Source organism: Carlito syrichta, unplaced genomic scaffold (genome assembly GCF_000164805.1).
Source record: "Carlito syrichta isolate Samal-C Ts95f unplaced genomic scaffold, Tarsius_syrichta-2.0.1 Scaffold288395, whole genome shotgun sequence".
Lineage (NCBI taxonomy): Eukaryota > Metazoa > Chordata > Mammalia > Primates > Tarsiidae > Carlito > Carlito syrichta.
The window spans coordinates 282,303-301,183 of NW_007232491.1; the positions used below are offsets into that span (position 1 = coordinate 282,303).

At 43.8% G+C, this 18,881-nt stretch overlaps 1 protein-coding gene across 1 annotated transcript; it reads right to left on the minus strand.

The window, feature by feature from the left end:
• Positions 1-1,243: 1,243 nt before the first annotated feature.
• On the minus strand, positions 1,244-18,208 carry THBS1 (thrombospondin 1). The gene is made up of 22 exons (XM_008053720.2): positions 18,160-18,208; positions 17,476-17,571; positions 16,660-17,219; positions 15,751-15,826; positions 15,262-15,461; positions 15,032-15,154; positions 13,936-14,029; positions 11,775-11,948; positions 11,049-11,225; positions 10,547-10,720; positions 10,154-10,281; positions 9,887-10,039; positions 9,227-9,445; positions 8,661-8,768; positions 7,942-8,101; positions 7,673-7,791; positions 5,819-6,053; positions 5,425-5,652; positions 4,987-5,258; positions 4,516-4,613; positions 4,268-4,407; positions 1,244-3,372 (listed from the first exon to the last, which is right to left on the minus strand). The coding sequence occupies exons 2-22, from the start codon at positions 17,540-17,542 to the stop codon at positions 3,365-3,367; spliced, it is 3,513 nt and encodes a 1,170-aa protein (XP_008051911.1). The 5' UTR covers positions 17,543-17,571; positions 18,160-18,208; the 3' UTR covers positions 1,244-3,364.
• Between the last annotated feature and the right edge of the window lie 673 nt (positions 18,209-18,881).

Here is an 18,881-nt window from a genome sequence, read left to right on the forward strand (position 1 = left end):
AAACTCTTGAAGGAGGAAAGAAGCTATTATCTCGATGTAATCTTAATTTTTAACAAGTCTTTTATTTCAATATAACCTGCTGATTTAAAGGTCAGTCTCAGGGTGAAAATGGAACATGCCTGGGAAAACCGCTCCTGTTTCCAGCCACATTTTTTTGGCTCATCTTAGTATTTCCAATCAGTTTTGCTCCCTACCTAAAAATGAATTAGAGTTCTCTCTTAGGGCTTCACATATTGAACTTCACATACTGAACTTAACATCTTAGGCTATTTCTCTTTTATATGTTTTTAATGTGACATGCTAATTATAATGAGAATGATGTTAATTTTACAGCCATTACTAACACTTTCTAGCTCTTGCTTCTTCACATTGGTACTATAAATTGGTTAGGCAATTTTTACATTTATATGTGATCATGCTACCCAGATAGATAAGTGTTTATAGAATGAGGGACAGAAATCAACCAGGGAGCAAGACCCTATTTCACTCAGCAAGTCCTTTCTAGTGTTTAACAGGCCTCAAAGTCAGACCTCTAACCTACTCATGAAATTTCTTTTATTCCGTTTTCATTAAAACTGGAAATTAATCAGTCGTATTCCACATTCATGATTAGCCCATTCAAAAATCAAGGTCTGCTTATTGTAATACTTGGGCCTTTCCTCACAAAGTAATGGACACACACATATACTTTCCTTTCAAATTTAAAATTTCTCTTTAGTCATCTATTTCCGGCCTAAAGTTGTTCATTCTCTAAAACGTGAGCTCTACAATGCTTGGCTCAGCCTTTCAAGGAGGCCTCAAGTACAATTTACTTCCAAAGCTTCTCTACGATGTGCTGTCATGTTGGCCACCCTGTGCCATGGATCAGAAAATGTAGCTGCAGGAATGCGTGTGCTTCACAGCTGTTTTCCCTTTGTTTTCATTAGTTTTTTTTAGAAGCAGTTTTTAAAAGAAGGATTCCATAAGTGACATCTAATAACATTAACAAAATATGAAATTCTGTTCTTTGGGGCCCTTGACTTAGGGGTCATTTCTCTTTCATATGTTTTTAATATGGCATGCTAATTTGAAATTTTGTTCTTTTATTCCACAAACCCAGCAAATTTTAAGCCCAGGCCTGTGCAACTAACTCAGTCTTTCTAAATTATATAGAAACTGTGTCAATTATTGGTTTAAGAATGGTATTTACCCATACCTCATAACATAAAGCAAGTAGAGAACAAATAAACGTGGATACATTAAGTATAAATATAAATTTCCGTATGATTTATTGTTGTTCCTTGGATATAAGAAACAGTAATATACAACTTACACTGCTTAAGATTGTAAAATGGATAAAAATGTGTACAAAAAAAAGCACATTCCTAGAAAAAGGTATTGGCAAATAGTAAAAACTGGGGAATAAAAAGCAAAAAACAAATCAAAACAACAAAAAAAGGAGAAAAACCAACAATTCTTCAATTCAGTGTGCAAACATTATATAAAAATAGAAATACTAACTCTACAGGCAGTATTTCCTGATAAATTATTTAAATAGCATATCTACACAATCTGAGATATCTATTCCAATGGCAATGAGAAAATAATTTATAAAAATAAAGCAACAGTATACAGATGATAGAAAAAAAAACATAACTTTCAGAAACCTTATTTAACATTTCAATGCTATTTCCTTATTGGGAATACTTTTCTGCAAAGAGTTTTTATACTATGTACAACATTGACGATTTTAGGTACTACAGTAGCTTTAAGTTTGTTAGACACCTAAACTCTTTCTGCTTGATCCAAAAATTCTTTACTCAGTCACACAACAAATGAGGTAATATTTGTATATAAGTTTCACCTTTGTCATTATTTTTTTCTCTTTTGGAAAAACAAAAACAAAAAAAAAGTGTATGTGTTTTCCTTCTCCCTGGAAATAGGCACAAGGAATGCGTAAAATAGTATTAAAAGCCTTCTGGCTTCCTTTGAAATCGAAAACACTTGCAAATGGATAACCAATTCCACTTGAAAAGATAAAACAAAGGGGAAAAAAGAATCCCAAAACATTCACTCTGAGCACAAGGGGAAGAACAGCTTGTTATGCCGATTTTCCTTGTGTCACCCTTGTGAGAGATTTGCTGAAAAATCTCAACTACCTGCTGTCAAACACTTTCCACGTGAAACCTAAATTCCAGGCAGAACAGAGTTAATAAATAATCTGTATTTACAATCTTACAGTCATGAAGACTCCTAACAAAGATGATATGGATAGTCCTTACGCTTCTTCCTGCTCCATGAATAATCCTTCAGCCAGATCTTCCAGAATAAGTCAAAATAAATATTTTATATTGTAAAGCATTTGTAAAAAGAAAAAAAAAAAAATCTACAGTCCAAAAGAGAGAACTGGAAAACTCCATGATTATTCAGGAAAAAAGAGAAAAGGAATGTTTTAGTTAGGATGATAATAATTTTGTGCCTTTCTAACCATAAAAATACAAGCACACTGCCCCTCCCTGGGAGGCAGCTGGTGCTCACTGAGATGGTAGGTCTTCCTATTTTCCTGCTACATCTGCACAAGCTACATCTGGAATAAAACGAACAATTTCAAGGTGACCAGGCAATGGCAGCCAGCACTGCCTTACATTGGTTTAATTCTGACCCCCCTATTCTTGCCACTATAGGTGATATGGGGTTGGGGACCAGGGAGGAAGTCCAGAAGCCAGTCTTTCCCTCCCCCTTCCCTGCTTCTATTTAAGTGTCTATTTACGTGGGTTAATCAGCTAACACCGGTCAGCATCATGAAATCCAGCAACAGTCTTTCAATCCCCTGAAAATGACTTAGTACCGAACATGTAACAGTTCCTCCGTATTTTCTTTACACAGCTGTCTCTTGGATATGCGTCCTCCCCTTAGTGCTTTGGCCCCTGCTCTCCCTATTCCTGAGGGAGGACATCAGGGTGGTTTTGTTTGCTAATTCTAGTGAGTCCACCTCCCTTCTCTGACATGCCTGAAAATGCTTTTGAGTCCACAGCTCAGAGCTGGCCTCACAATAGCACCCTGCTCTGTGAAAAAAGCAGAGTGGAGCAGGCACCTTCCGAACAGAAGCAAGTAGATGCTTTTGCTTTTTCAAAAGCAAGCCAAAGCAATTGTTTGTATTCTTGGAAGATGTCTTTTCATTCATTGGAGGCTGAATGCTGAGTCTGTGTTTTGAAAACTGCATTTTCTTGAGGCAGGTCACATGTCCTAGGAGTCCACACTGATGCAAACAGAGAAAAAAGGAAGGCAAGGAGAGGTGATCCTGGGGGTTTTCTCGAGCCCATGGTTCCAGAAGGTGCAATACCAGCATTGGTTATGATTAGTCTTTTGATCAACAATGTGATGATTAGGAATCTGTTAAATAAACAAATAAATATATAAATGAAAACTAATTCACAAAGGCATAGTCATCTTAGTAGCAGTTAATACATTAACAACTTAGCTCTACTTTTATAAAGACAAAGGCATAATTTAAGATTGTTCAAACACATTAACATTTAATTTTATTAGTTGACGTTGATGCTAAGGGATTGACACAGCATCACCTTCCAGAACTTATGTTGTGCTTTGTAAGGCCTTCAGTGTTAAAAGCTTAGGGAGTTTCATTTCAAAACTTCACACTCAGCAATTATATCATAATTTAAATACTTGGAGTGAAATCAGCCATCTTTCTTTACTCTGACTGGTCTTATAGGTAACTGTCCTTGGCCCATTAAATCATGAGCACTTATTTTGTGGCAGGTCCAATGATGGACCCAGAAAGAGCTTAAGTAATCACTAAGTGAAAAAGAGTGGAGGGAAAAAAGCTAACGTTAATAGTGAAAATTAATTTAATGCCAATATGAAGGCCACATTCCTTTTCCTTCTTCATACAGGCAAAAGCTGTGAAACACAACCTATGCTGTGATGGTATGAATAAAATGAAGCAGTGTGTAAGAGATAGAAATACAATTGTAAAGAAGACTATTATCAATGAGGTTGACATTGTATGGGAGCTGGTCTGCCATTTACCTTTGCTCTGTATCTGAGTGGCACAGATTGGTAAGCAAATTCATATTGTTAATACACTCAGGATTTCATAAGCCACAGTGCAGAGGCATGATTTCAGTGTTGTCACTGTGTCCTCAAATGTAAAACATAATCCTGTGTCTAAAATAGTCCTTAAATCAGACTCTCCCATAACTATCATCCTTGATAGCAGTCTGAATTAGAGATGTCAACTGTGCATTCACTAGAATGTTGCTCCTACCTCTACATTCATATTTCAGGTCCGAGAAGAACACCATTTCTTGAGAGAAGACGAACAACCCTAGTCTGCCACCAGCATAAGTTTTGTCATAGATGGGTCCTGAGTCAGCCATGATTTTCTTTCCTTCATACATCACCACTCTGCAGGAAAAGTGAAATAAAATCTCGTCAGTGACACTGCTACTTTTTGTCTCTTTCTTTTTGCCCATCAGCATGACTGTGAGTGAAAATTAACTGGTGAAATCTTACCTAATGAAACCTGTCTTTGGCCTGTGGCTGAGACGCCATCTGTAGGCGGTGAAATCTTTCCAGCCGATGTGACGAGGGTCATGCCACAAGGTGCGTACCTGAAGGAAAAAGAGAAGGTTGAAATGTAATGCCTTTGGGGGAAGAGGTATATTTCATTTCATAACTTGAGAGGTAATGAGTTGACCTAAACTGGAAGACTTCCCAAGTCCTCATGCATTTGTTGTGCGCCACTGGATGTACAAATAAAGCAGAGAGAAGGGAAGGAGTTTTTTGTCTGAAAAGGCTGAAACTACCTGGATTTGAAGGGTAACTCTTGATCAAGGCAAGCTCCCCTCTCAGACACTATGATGTTTTTACAAAGCAGAGCTTAATGCTGTAGCTGGTAATGCTGGGAACTTTCTGTCTAAGACTCCCTGCTGGGAGGCTTGGTTAAAGCACACTCTCTCCCTTCTGTAAGGTGCTGCTTCTTACCTGGCCGGGGGTGTTTCCTGTGTGCCACAGGGCATTCCGCAGATGCTCGCCAGGCCCTGTAGTGGAATTCACGACTTTCACAGAAAGGCCTGAGTATCCCTGAGCCCTTGTGGGGTTGGTGTCCCAGTAGGATTGGGTGACTTGCTTCCACATGACAACATAGAAGCGGCTGCTGGACTGGTAGCCAAAGACAAATCCAGCATAGTCATCATCCCTTTCGGTGTTGATGAAGAAGGTGCCACTGAAGTCCACAGCATTAAACTCGTCATAACCTGGAAGATGAGGTCAGAGCCAGGTTAAAACCTGTTGCTTTCAGAAGGTTCTCTGTTATGCTCCCAGACATCTCTAGAACCCCCAGGGATGGATGCAACTGCCAGGCTTTATGTTTGCTTTTCCCACACATGCATTAGCCTCTTGATCTAAGAACTCACTACTCACCTACAGCAAGACCAGGATCACAGTTGACAGTCTGGACGAGTTCTTTACCCTGATGGCGTACAACCCAGTTGGGGTCATTCTGGGATGTTCCTTTGGGATCTAGAGGAATCATCTGGAATCGGCGGAAATCAGTCTCACTGATATCAACATTCTCAGGACAGATGTCATCGATGTCTGGCACACTGTCATGGTCAAAATCATCTTTGCAAGCATCACCACGACCATCACCTGAGGTCAAAAAAGCCAGGTTCAGCGAAACTCTGAAATGCTCTTATTATCATGTCAGGAACTTACTATCTTGTCAAGGTTGATGCATTCAGTTTTGTTTTTATTTCCTAAATCTAGACAGCTACAGTGGCAGTTACCCTCTTAAAAAGTGGCTCCACTGACTCACCATCAGAGTCCTTCTGGTCAGGATTGGGCACGAGTCTGCAGTTGTCCTTGTCGTCAGGAATGCCGTCATTGTCATCATCATGGTCACAGGCATCTCCCTTGCCATCTTTGTCATGGTCAGCCTGGTTGGCATTGGGCACATAGGGACAGTTGTCCAGATTGTTCTGGTGGCCATCTTCATCAATATCCTGATTGTTGTCACAGGTATCTCCAATGCGGTCCGAGTCAGAGTCCAGCTGAGAGAGACAAAGTGCAGGGTAAATCATTAAAGATAGCTTATGCCTCCACAACAGAGAAAATTCTTCAATGTTTGATATGGTCTGTGGGATTCTGTGTCTATTTGTATACTATTGCAGAAAGATAGTAATATTAATTACATTTAAAAAGTTTTTTCCTTGATTTTTGTTTTCATATAAAAATCTGAGAAGGAATACTTAATGGTCTTAAAATTTAAACTTTCTAAATAAAATTAAAATTAAATAGTTATTTAATCACTAAGGATGGAATTCAATGTTAACTGTTCAAATCTTAATGGTAAATGAAATTCTCTCTGGATACATTTTATAACTTCCCATATTAGGTTTCAGTTGTAAAACTGTTGACATGTCAACTTCTCTAGGACAGGTAATAATGGAAACATGCTACTGCTTTCTGTGAATACTGCTTTCTGTGAATACATGTGTATGATAAGGATCGATTTTTTATTATTTTTCAGGGGTTATCTGGTTTTATAAAACTAGTCCATAAGGACTGTCATTTGTTGGCTCAGGTAAAGTCAAATTCTAAATTTTTTCAGAACGGTTTTTCTCAGAACGCTTTAACAATATTCATGAGGCACGGGATGCTTAAGGACTGTTTATACACAAACTGACATTTTTCTTTCCAGTATTTATGCTCTTCTTCTTATAAGGTTTTTACAAAATGCTTGAATTTTGTTATAACATTTATTTCAATCTGAGGAGCCAAAACTCACCCATATTGTTAGGTTAAGTGATATTGATGAAGTTTAATTTATGCTAAGTCCCAAACTCAAAATAGATGATACTCAGTGCCATTTAATTACAAAGCTATCCCTGATCATTCAGGCTTTCCTGTGATGTCCCTAAAGCTATTCATTCTGCTGCCTTTTGCTTGGCAGGACTTCACAGGAACAAATATTTGGAGGGGAAAGCTGGATTTCTCATTTCTTTAATCTTATCAAAATTTACCATTTAAGAAAGGCTGTTTTCTAAGCTTCCAGAACAATGCTTTTTTTTTTTTTTTTAAAAAGCCTTCTCTTAATTTTTATCCCTAGAAAATCATGTTGGGAAATTATACAAAAAATAAGTACTTTCAGACAGGAGATCTGTTCTGTGTAATGTCTATCTGTAGCACTTTTGAACATGAATAAAGAATGATCTATCAGTAATGCCAGATACTTCTGAAGAATGACAAAGAAACAGGGGGTGTCTCCAGGTTTTGGACGTATTATATCGTGAGTGATAAAAATGGTGATTTATTTTGCTTAAGCATATTATTCTATCTCCTTAGTCTTACATATGATTAATATTATCATAGTGTTGCAGTCACACATCTGTGTTTTGTATAATTTAACAACGGTAGATGGTGCTGAGCAAGTCAAGTAGACCTTGTTATAGAAGACTGAAGTGACAAATTCATACTAAAGACCTGTGGGCACTAAATCTCTGCAAGGCACTCCCATCAGGGAAACTACATGAATATACTGCAATGCGCTATGAGAACTCTGACAGCCATGGTCATGAATGTGTTTAGACTCTGTCAAACTCATTTCTTAAAGGCCTAGAAAGTGATAGCCCAACACTTTACTGACAGGCTCAGAAAGGAGTCCACCTACCTGGTCTGGATTGTGTTCTAGTGGGCAGTTGTCACACTGATCTCCAACCCCATCCATGTCAGTGTCCCTTTGGTCTACATTGTAGACATACTGGCAGTTGTCTCGTTCGTTGAGGATACCTGCAGAGAACAGGGGGCACATAGGAGCTGGGCTTCCCAGCCTTGGATGTTTTAAGCAAACCACAAAGTAACAGCAAGGACTGGAGAGAAATAAGTTGAAAGTGGATGTATCCATCTCCCATGGGCCTGCCGAGTCAGGCAGCACCTTACCATCTCCGTCAATGTCTGCGGCACAGGCATCTCCTTCCCCATTGTTGTCTGTGTCTGCCTGATCTGGGTTGTGGTTGTAAGGGCAGTTGTCACAGCGGTCTCCCACGTCATCTCTGTCATAGTCATACTGGGCTGGGTTGTAATGGAATGGACAGTTGTCCTGAAAAAAGAAGAAATGGAACACCTTACAATGTTGTCCAGGGAAACGGCTCAGGTCGCAAACCATGTGCAAAATATGCAAAAATTATTTTCTACTTAGTGGATATGCTAATTGCTCTCAGTATAAAATGCTCACTACCAGAGTTAAAAGTAAGGATGGAACACGGAAAGAAAAATGGATTTCTGTTGGTTACAAGCTAGTGAGAGGTCAAACATAATCTCACCATTTCAGTTCTCAGTATGCCCAAAGTAAAATTTACTGTAATTTAGATATGACATTTGAAATGAATCTGGAGAAAAAAGTGGCATTTGTTTATACATTGTAATTTCAACCTCAACTGGGGGAGAAAGGTTGGGATGAAAAACAAAACCTTCATTTAAAAATTCTCTTGGCAACTTCTACACCCCCAAATACTGAAGCACAGTGAGTAATTTCTAGTTATCCAATATATCTCTTTGGTATATTTTTGGCTATAACCCATGATTTCTTAATCCTAAAGTGTTTGGGGCTGTTGCTAAATTGAAAGGAGGGAAGAGGAATGGAAGGTATTTTGTTTTACCCTATCATCTGGAATTTTATCATTGTCATCGTCATCATCACAGGCATCGCCAATTCCATCCTTGTCGTAGTCTTCCTGTCCCGAGTTGGGAAGGTTGGGACAATTATCCTGGGAAAGAGAAGACACACCTTACAGTTACAGTTTCTGCTCCCTTGCTTAGTTCACGCACGAGGGCATGCACCTGGATATGCCAAGTAGATTATGAGCAGAATGCCACTCGCTAACAGTGAATATTCTTTATGGGAAGAATATCAAAATAGGAACCTTTTCTTGGGGTTTATACAGACAGAATTTATGCAAATGCTCTAGGCTTTATAGATATTGTCAACACAAATCATAGTCTGCTAGCATTTGGTAAAGTACTGAACATTTTTTTGGACAAGCGAATCAACTATGTAATGGAAGAGCCTGTCTCATTCATGTTTTTGGCACCAAATGACTTAATTTTAATAGGAATTGATACTACTCTGCCTTTGGAAGAGTTAATCTTTCAGTTTCACTTTCAAATGTTACTTAAAATTCCTTAGCATGTCCTTTTGATGAAGGTGGATGGGAGCTGGCTCTACCTTTTTGCAGTGGTAAGTTGCATTGGCCACGCACACCAGGTTCTCATTGGGCCAGCCGTCAAGGTCTGTGTCCTCCCCGCAGATGATGCCGTTGCCAGCGTAGCCAGGCTTGCACTCACAGCGGTACATGGGGTCGCTGTAGTGGCCCAGGTAGTTGCACTTGGCGTTCTTGTTGCAGTCATGCGTCCCATCCGTGCAGGGGTTGCGGGGCTTGCACACCTGAGGGTACACCATGCTGATATTAACAGAGCCTTTGAGAGTCCCAGATACCACAGAAACAAGAGTCCAGATGTCTATCATCTGTGTAGTCAGAGGATCCTTTTGGAAGAGTGTGGATTACCCCTGTCCTTCCCCCATTCTCCCTAAGGATGTCCAGGCTATGGGCAGACTCAGCTTGATGTTTATTGTTTGGAAATTGCTCAGCACCTAGGCATTCATGAGTCCATCTGCTCACAACTTATCCTGAGCAGCATTTTCAAGTATGGTGGACTTCCCTGGAAGGATTTCCCATGGATTTGCTAGTCCTGTTTCTAAAACTAGATCGTGCATTTATCTTCCTCCCCTGTTATTTTGTGAAGGACCTAAAATTATATTCCTCCTAGTTGTTTTGGTTAAGCTCAGCTGTTCTCTCCTCTGGTCTACTAGTCTAGTCTACTGTACCTGTTTGTTGGCTGTGGCATGTTCAACGCCCCGGCCAAAAGGCTGTGAACCGGTGAAACGTGGGGGGCAGGGCAGACAGTTGTAGCCAGGGTCCGTGTTCTTACACCTGTGCTCTCCATTGTGGTTGAAGCAGGCATCAGGCACTTCTTTGCACTATGGAAGAAATAAGAGCGGGCATATCATGTTTAGAAAACAGTGCCATAAGGAAGTGACTAGGACAGGTTAGCTCTTCCTAGAGCTAGTAGCTCTGAGTCATCCACCCCTCACCTCATCAACATCTTTGCACTGGACGCCATTTCCACTGTAACCAGGGGGACAAGCACCACATTTCCAGCTGCCATCAGGGTAGCTAGTACACTTGGTACCGGCAAAGCAGGGATTGGACAGGCATCCATCTGAGACAAGGTAAGAGAGACAGGCAGAGTCAGTGTTGGTCTAAGCTGCTGTTGCTGCCAGCTGGGCACTTACGACACAATATGGCGTAAGGTATTATATTGTTTGTTCTACTTGTTGGGCTTATGTTGTCTGCCTGCATTTTAGGGTAATGAAGCCACTCAGGACCAATCAAAGCTGGAGCTCCCCTTGATTTGCTGACTGCGGCATTTGGTAAAACAGTAAGCTAGCTCCTAGGGTGATTCTGTCCTGGGCTGCATGGCTCACCAATTGGGCAGTCCTGCTTGTTGCAGATCTGGTTTTCTGTCACATCACCAACGCAGTCCTTGCCTCCGAACTGGGGTGCGGGGTTGTTGCAGAGCCGGCTACGTTTCTGCATCCCTCCTCCACAGGTGACAGAACAGATGTCCCACGGTGACCAGGGTCCCCAGCCTCCATTGACTGTAGGAAAATGAACCACATGCAACAGTTATGGCCAATTTTTAAATGCCTTACCTGTCACAGAAGAATCTCTAAGCCTACTCAAGAAACCTCCGCTACCCTGACACGTGGAAAGAATGTTTGGGAGATGGGCAAGTTTGAAATGGTTTTCTTTCTGCTTTTCATTAAGAGAAGCTGCTGAGCATGCAGGACTATGCTTTTGTTTGTTTCTCTAGTAAGTTACCTTCCCCCCCACCATGACCCACTGAACTGGAGGCTGCAGATGCCAGGCAGCCAGCTGGGCAGAGCCGCTGCCCACGCTTAGCCCTGTAGTGGGGCTCATACTTACTGGGGCAGGCATCCTTCCTGCAGGCTTTGGTCTCCCGGGCTTCGCCTTCGCATGGTTTTCCGTTCATCTGGGGGCTGGGAGAGTTGCAGAGCCGGATTCTTGTGATCACACCATCACCACATGTCACAGAACATGATGACCACGGGGACCAGTGGCTCCAGCCACCATCCTGTTTAACTGAAGTACAAAGCTGATGGTCACAAGTGGGTTTGGCTTAGAGCTGGCCAAATAGAAGCCCTCCTCAGAAGCACAGAGAAATAATTCCATGAAATGGTCACTGGCAACTAAACCCAGTGGGTAAGAGAAATTGGCTCCAGGCCACATGTCCAAATGTCAACACGGAACGTTTTCTACCAGAGAACAGATAATGGTTAACTGTCTTTGTGGATGGCTGATAACATTTTAACATTATAGTTAATATCCTAACATTTACCTGCCATTAGCCAAGCTCAATGCTAACTGCTTTATATGCATTATCTAAATAAAATGCTTACAATAACCTCATCATCAAGTACTATTATCCCCAAGTTGCAGGTGAGGAAAGAGCCTCAGAGAAGGTAAGCTGTGCTCAAGGGTACGCAGGTAAATGGTGGAATTGGAAATTCAATTCTAGAATCTAGAGATTCTAGAATCTGTGTCTTTAACCTCCAGGCTGTGGACCTGCTTTTGGTGATGACAATAAGGACAGACTGGCTCTCCCCCTTCCTAAGCAGCCGGAATGCTTACATCTCTTGTCACACTCCTGAATATGGCAGGTCCGCGTCTGAACCGAGGAGCCCTCGCATCGGTTGTTGAGGCTGTCACAGGAGCGGCCGCGCTGCTGAATTCCATTGCCACAAGTCACAGAGCAGGAAGTCCACTCAGACCATGGAGACCAGCCATCATCCGCAGAGTCGCTAGCTGCCGGGGAAACAGAGGCTCATTTAATATATGATTATGAAGACAAACTATTCTTTAGGTGGCTCTGTTCAGGGCCCTCCACTTGACAGAGGGTGAAAAGCCATATATATACATACATATATTTTTTTCTTAGCTTTATGGAGTTATAATTGACAAATAAGTATAATTTACAGGGGATTCTCCCTCAAAAAGCATACACATTTTAAGCATAAAGTTTGCTCAAATGATGGCGTTAATCAAATAAATGCTAATGATACCATGAGATAGGCAGGGCAGTCAAAGAAAACAAATGCCATACTACACATTGCTACTGTAATTTAATTCAACTGTAATTTAATTCAACTTCAGAAAAGTAATACATAGATAACACTTCTTAAAATGTATATACGTATATTTAAGGTGCACAATGTGATGTTTTGGTATGCATATATATTGTGAAGTGAGTGCCACTGTCAAACTAGTTAACATATTCAGCACCTTACAGTTCCGTTTTGTGGTGATGTAAGATCTACTCTCGGCAAATTTCAAGCATACAATAGGGTATTATTAACTGTAGTTACCATGAGCTCTCCAGAACTGTCAAGAGGTGTAACTTTTCAGTTATGCAGGATGAAAAGCAACATATTTCTTAGGTCAACAGCCGAGGGTTTATCCTAAGTCACTGTGCATACAGCACTGGAGTAACCAGATGCTTGTCTGGGTCAATGCAGCTGAGCCTTCTCACAGTGCAGGCTTCCCTATTCATTGTCCCTCCTTTCTCCTCTCTCAGCATTTCAAGAGAGTCTCCCTTTAATGGCTTAAGATATCTGGGACGACCTTTCCAGTCTCAGCCTTCTGAGAATGCTAGAGTTTTAGGAGGCTTATAGGAGTCATTTCTGACAGTCAGGGGAGCCACAGACCATGTGTTTGACAGATGAGCTTGAAGGCAGCTTAGCTGCTGTGGGCTGTGGTTCCAACTCGGCCATGAGGTTAGTCAATTTGTTGTTCCTCTCACCCGAGCATTTGGGGCCTTCACTGCACACATTTTCACAAGAGGAGAATGTGTTTGTTTACCATCTGCGCAGGCACCATGACTACAATCATATCTAGCAGTATCAGACAGAAGACAGAGAATTTGTTTTCTTTTGTCACTCGTTGGAAGTTTTCTTGGCAATCCTTGATTCAAGTTCAGAACTCTGCTACCCCTAGCTAGCTTTGTCCTTTTTAACCTACATTTCAAATAAATGCTAAACAGAAATAGATTATACAAATGGTCATTACAGTGCCAGTATCACTAACAAGATCCCTGGATGGAACTGGTTATTCTGAGCTGTGACAAGGGTGTGTGTGTGTGTGTGTGTGTGTGTGTGTGTGTGTGTGTATGAAGGGCAAGTGCTCTCCTGTTTCCTTAGTTGTACTGAATCACTTTTATGACTCATACCTACTATGTTAAATATTGTCTCAGCTAAGTGATTAATTTATACTGGCAACAAAAACCAGGGATAGGGTGGCATGGAACAATGTAGTGCCTTATTTCTTTTAGTGCTCTGAAACTCAGATTGCTGTTATTCTCTTAGGGCTATCCCTGCTGATAGAGTAGGTAGATCTTCCAGCTCCAATTCAGTGAAATGCTCATACCATAAGCCTATCAATTTCTCTGGTGAGCAGATTTTTCTTAACTCTGCCGCTAAGATCAAATTGCAAAAGCAGTCAACTTAGGGCTATTTGCTTCTACATATTCATTCCTTTCCACAAAGCCTACAGTCAGAATCCCACACCAAGATCATTATTGCCTACCCATAATACAGATGGGTAATCAAGATGTCATAACGGAGTTTTTGGCTCTATACAGCAGACAAGCTGTCAGTTAACCAGCAGCTACAGCAAGAAACGGAATTACAGCACATGATAGAGATGGGGTGAATTCCAGTGTTGTGCTTAGCTATCTAGGATGCATGTAGACTTGACCTAGTCATTGAAGAATGACTATGTCATTTTAGGAACTTACGCCAACAACGCGGGCAGCATTCTCCATCAGGAACTGTGGCATTGGAGCAGGGCATGATGGGGCAGGATACCTTTTTGCAGATGGTGACGGAGTTCTGCAGGGCAAGAGAGTGAGGGGGAATAGGTTACTGGGCACACTGCTCACAGAAGTTTACGTATTGTCACATTTCCAGTACAAGCCAAAACGTGGTCAGAGCTGAAAATGCTCTCACAGAATAATTTTAACAGATATCATAGGTGCAGCCACCACTATCAGAGACAGTTCTAGTGTTAGTTACTTGTGGTTCCGTTCCTTGGAGAGTTATTTTTAACTGGTACTCCATCAAGGCTGGAAGTTATAGCACAAAGAATTTATACAAAGCGAATCAACAGGCATCAGAAGTCAAACCTATGTCTAATATCGAACTCACAAAATTCACCCAAGACCTTTAAATTTATTTATCCTTAGGAGGGAAAAAAGACCTATAAGCATTATTTTTTGTCTCATCTGTGGCTCTGGCTTTATGTTATATATTAGATAAACATGTTAATTTGATGAAATTGGCTCTGAAATCCAGTAACCTGTAGTTTGTATTTAAACTTGACTTTGCTTGATGAACAAGGTAAACCCCCAAACTCACCTGCTGCTGGTGTGGGGGATGCTAGCAAGAAACACATGCAGCCGGCAGTGCCATCTGAGCTAAACAGACAGTGGCATCCTAAAAACATCGGGCTAAGTGGTTTGAACAACAGTTGGTACTGTATTAAAAGAACCTCCATGCCATACTGAATATAAATCAGGGTTGGGGGGAAAAAAGAATGTTCTAACCAGATTTTATTTACCTGACAATTCAACATGTAGGCTTTGAACTAAAAAGTTATTCAATGTCTTAATAGATCTGTTCTCTTAGATACTAAGTCTAGTATATAATTAATACTTTGATAAACCACCTGAGATAATAATAATTTATAGATGTCATTGCATATTGAAGGAAAAACCACTTTGGCATCAGGCTGTGGGACATAGAAGGAACCTGTTTCCACTTGGGTATTTCCTCAGAGATGTGGCTTCAAACCTATGCCATCAATTCTTATTTTAGCATGTGAAGATCCCTTACCTGACAGCGACACTCGGTGCAACTGTCAACGGTCCATTCCTCATTGTTCCTGTACTGAACTCCATTGTGATAGCAGAGGGGTGGCCGCCTCAGTTCATTGGCCAGCTCTTTGTTCTCTTCAGTCTAGAATGGGGAGAACTATCATTAGTGTCCAACCTCGTTTTCAGTCATTTTAGGACCATGAACCTTCAAGAGCTCATTCTAACGGGCTGGGAGCGGAGGCCACTGACCACTTTGCGGATGCTGTCCTGCAGCGTGGTCACGATGGTGCGCAGGCCCCTGAGTTCCAGGACCATGTTGGACAGCTCGTCACAGGAGATGCCGCAGATGGCCTGCAGGTCCTTTGTCTTATGGCCAATGTAGTTAGTGCGGATGGCAGGGCTGGAACCATTCACCACATTGTTGTCAAGGGTGAGAAGGACATTGGTGGCTGCCAAGAAACAAAACAAAAAAAGGGATCGAGGAGCTTCAAACAGATGCTCTCACCAGCCAGCTTCTCACGATCTTAGCTGTAAAAGGCATTTCATTTGGGCGAAGGATGTGGGTGGAGGGGATGTATGTGTGTGTGGAATACCCCTGGAGGTCACTTTTATACACCTCCCAACACTGTTACTTGGGGGTAGTCTATGTGCAACCACTATTGCTTACATTTCTCAGCTTGTTTTTGGTGGAATGCCCCCTGATTTCCCTATATGCCCTAAAAACAGAGGGGTACTCACAGCTGGAGCAGCCTTTGTTCCTGAGGATGTCTTCTGGTGTGGTTCCAAAGACAAACCTTACATTCTGCAGCACCCCCTGTGGGCAGAGGGCACATATTACTTGTAGAGTGTTGAGGGAGGAGGCGTGGGGTGGGGGAGGGGAGACTGTCTCTCTATGCTACTAGAGCACACAACAGATATTTCAAAAACCTAAAAGAGCTCTGTTTTAAGATCACTGTGTCAAAACACACCAGTATAAATTGCCAAACTTCAAAATCTTAATTGTGTCTTCTGCCAAGTCTGCAGTATTTTACCCAAGAATTCAGTATCATCCTACTTGGGTAGACAGGAAATGGAATCTGAAGCCTGGAGGATAGAATGACAATTTTCAGTGTCAAAGAGTTAAATGTGGGAGTTCAAAGCCATGGTTGGAAAGATCTAGAAGTTAAGGCAAGGAAGAAGCTGCACCAGCAACAAGCAACCACTATTTTAACCTTTTATTTGAGACTAGCTGCATCCCATGAAGAATCCAAAAGCAAAGTGGTATTGATTCTGCCCATACAAAGTATCCATTTTAAACAATATTAAAATTCGTGGAAGCATTTGAAACAAGTGATTTTCTCAAGAGCCTGAGAAGTGTCTAAGTCTTGAACAGGCTGACTGTTATCAGAAAACCATTTCTTGCTTCCTTGCATGGTTTCCAAAGTGTGATTCCCAGACCAGCAGCATCAACAGCACCTAACGCTTGTTAAAGCTGCAGTTTTTGGGCTCCACTCCTGACCTCCTGAATCCCACAAGGCCCCCAGGTGATTCTCAGGCTCCCCAATATTTGGGGCCCGCTGCTTTAGTCTACACAGACAGTACTTCTGGTAGCAGGTCACCTGGCTAGCCGATGACCCCATGGAGCAGGGCTCAGAGATGAGGCCTCACCTGGAAATTGTCATTGACACCTCCCTTTGCAATGCGGAGTCGGGCGATATTGGCCAGGTCCCTGGTGAAGATGCTTTGGATGGGGACATCCAGCTCAGCGTTCTCCATCTTCTCACAGTCGATGTACAGCTGGGCCCTGTCTTCCTGCACGAACAGGGTGATACTCTTCCACTGGCCGGTCGCCAGGAGAGCTTCTTCCACTGACACCACATGCTGCTTCCCCTGCACGGTCAGGCTGAGGTCCAGAGTGCCTGCCTTGCCATTGGAGACCACGCTGAAGATCTGGCCAGAGTGGTCTTTCCGCTCCAGGGCCAGCAGTGTGCCCCGTGTCTTCTTCATCTGCCTCAGGGAGGCCAGGAGGAGGAAACCTTTATCTACCCGCACAGCATCCACTAGGTCTTGGAACTTGTCATCGGGCACAGGGGGGATCAGGTTGGCATCCTCGATGCGGAAAGCTGGGCTAGAAGGGTCAGGGCCCTTCACCAGTCGGCGCCCAGAGCCCTTGCGGGCAGCCCCAGTGAGTTCAAAGATGTCAAACACGCTGTTGTCTCCCCCAGACTCTGTTAGATAGGAGAGGGCACACTGTGAGCTTTCCAGGCTGGGCCAGCAGTAGGTGGCTTAGTTTGAAGGGTAGGGCTAAAGGGACAGGGTGCAAACTCCCGGCCAGCAATGATAAAGCTGAATAAACACCATGATGAGATGTCCAGTCAGGCTCAGGGGAAAAGCAGCTGGGAGAGGAGTGCATGGGGCACACCTGGGGTAACCAGTGCCTCCCTCCCCTTCCCTCCTCCCCCTACAGGTACCACACAGACTCACCTGGAATGCGGTTGGTGCCACACACATGCAGCAGGAACAAGACACCCAGTCCCAAGGGCAGCCCCATGGTGGAGCTGTTTGTGCCCAGCAGAGAGCCTGTAGTAGAAGGAGAAAGAGCTTAGGGTCAGAGACCAGCTAAGCAGGGAGGGTGGGCAAAAACTGAGGGCTGGGCATGAAGCCAGGGCCCTGGCCGTCGCTCTCTGGCCCAAGTTTGCTGAATGAGAGACAACAGAATTTACTTCCCAGAGGGTGTCACGAAAGCGGGGGGAGGGGGTAAGGTGTGTGTGCGGAAGGAGGAGACTGTGGTTTTAAAGTAGGACGGCATAAGACCAACAATTTGGGGGCTTTTCCTTAGGAAGTCCAGGGCGAACAATAAGATCAGGAGATGTGGTCTGGGGGAGTAAGGGAGGGCGCCGGTAAGTAGAGACTTTCCTGGAGTACTGATACAAAAGTCTAGGGAGGACTTCGAGAATAAGGAAACCCTGGGGTGTCCTGAAGAGTTGGTTGGTTTATGAATCCCAAGGCTGGAGAGGATAGCTCTGGAGCCTCCTTCCCATGAAAAGAGTTCCCCAGAGGGACAGGCTGGGGCAGGCGAAGGGGCGAGCATGGGATCCGGGGTCCTCGGTGCTCCAGGTGGACCGCCAGGGCAGCACGGGTCTCTGGCGGCCTCCGGGGACGACTCACCTGTGCGGAACGGAGCGCGGCGGCCGGCAGCGGCGAGGAGGGCGCAGCGACGGGCGCCGAGTCCGGGAGAGGTGCGGGGCGACCCGAGCGCCCGGGAAGTCGGCGGCAGGAGTCGGAGGCAGCGCCGGGAAGCTGGCGGGAGACCGGAGCTCGCAGGCCGACTCTGCGAAGTGGCTGGCGAGGCGGAGGAGCGCGCGCTTTTAAAGGGGCGCTCACATTCCTGGGGCTTCCTCCGGCCAATGGGCGGCGGCCGGGCAGGAAGCGGGAGGGGGGCCAGTCTGGGTTCCTCTCTCCGCCCCCCGCTGCCTGGCGCGCAACTTTCCAGCTAGAAAGTGAAGGGGGGCTGGGGTCGGGGCACAGGCGTCCGGCGACTTCTCAGAAAAATAGGTGCCCGCCCGCGCAGCCCGGGCGCACTTCGGCTCCGCACTTCGGCTCTTGCGCCATGCGGGCTCGAGGCGCCCAGTGTGAGCATCCCACGCGGCGACCGGGCTTTGGCGACCGCCCTGGACCCTCGAGGGGGTGGGGCGGGGGCTTTCAGGCCAGCCAGTCTCCTGGAATGCTGGGCGATGGCGGAGGGGGGGACACTTTGGGACACGATCCCGTTTGGTAAAAAAGCTTAAACGGGCCCGACGGGGTAAATGGGACCACGAGAGAACCATTTGTTTAAGACGCGGCCTCCTGGGTACCTGCGGACCCTCGTCCATCCATCCGGGTGAGGTGAG

Excerpts from the sequence above, each read along its gene's own strand:
- THBS1 (XM_008053720.2), bottom strand. The coding sequence starts at position 17,542 with ATGGGGCTGCCCTTGGGACTGGGTGTCTTGTTCCTGCTGCATGTGTGT. Across the intron at positions 15,155-15,261 it reads AGGACAGCATCCGCAAAGTG|ACTGAAGAGAACAAAGAGCT; the intron begins GTCAGTGGCCTC and ends TCCCCATTCTAG. Across the intron at positions 4,614-4,986 it reads CAGGAAACACCCCCGGCCAG|GTACGCACCTTGTGGCATGA; the intron begins GTAAGAAGCAGC and ends TTTTTCCTTCAG.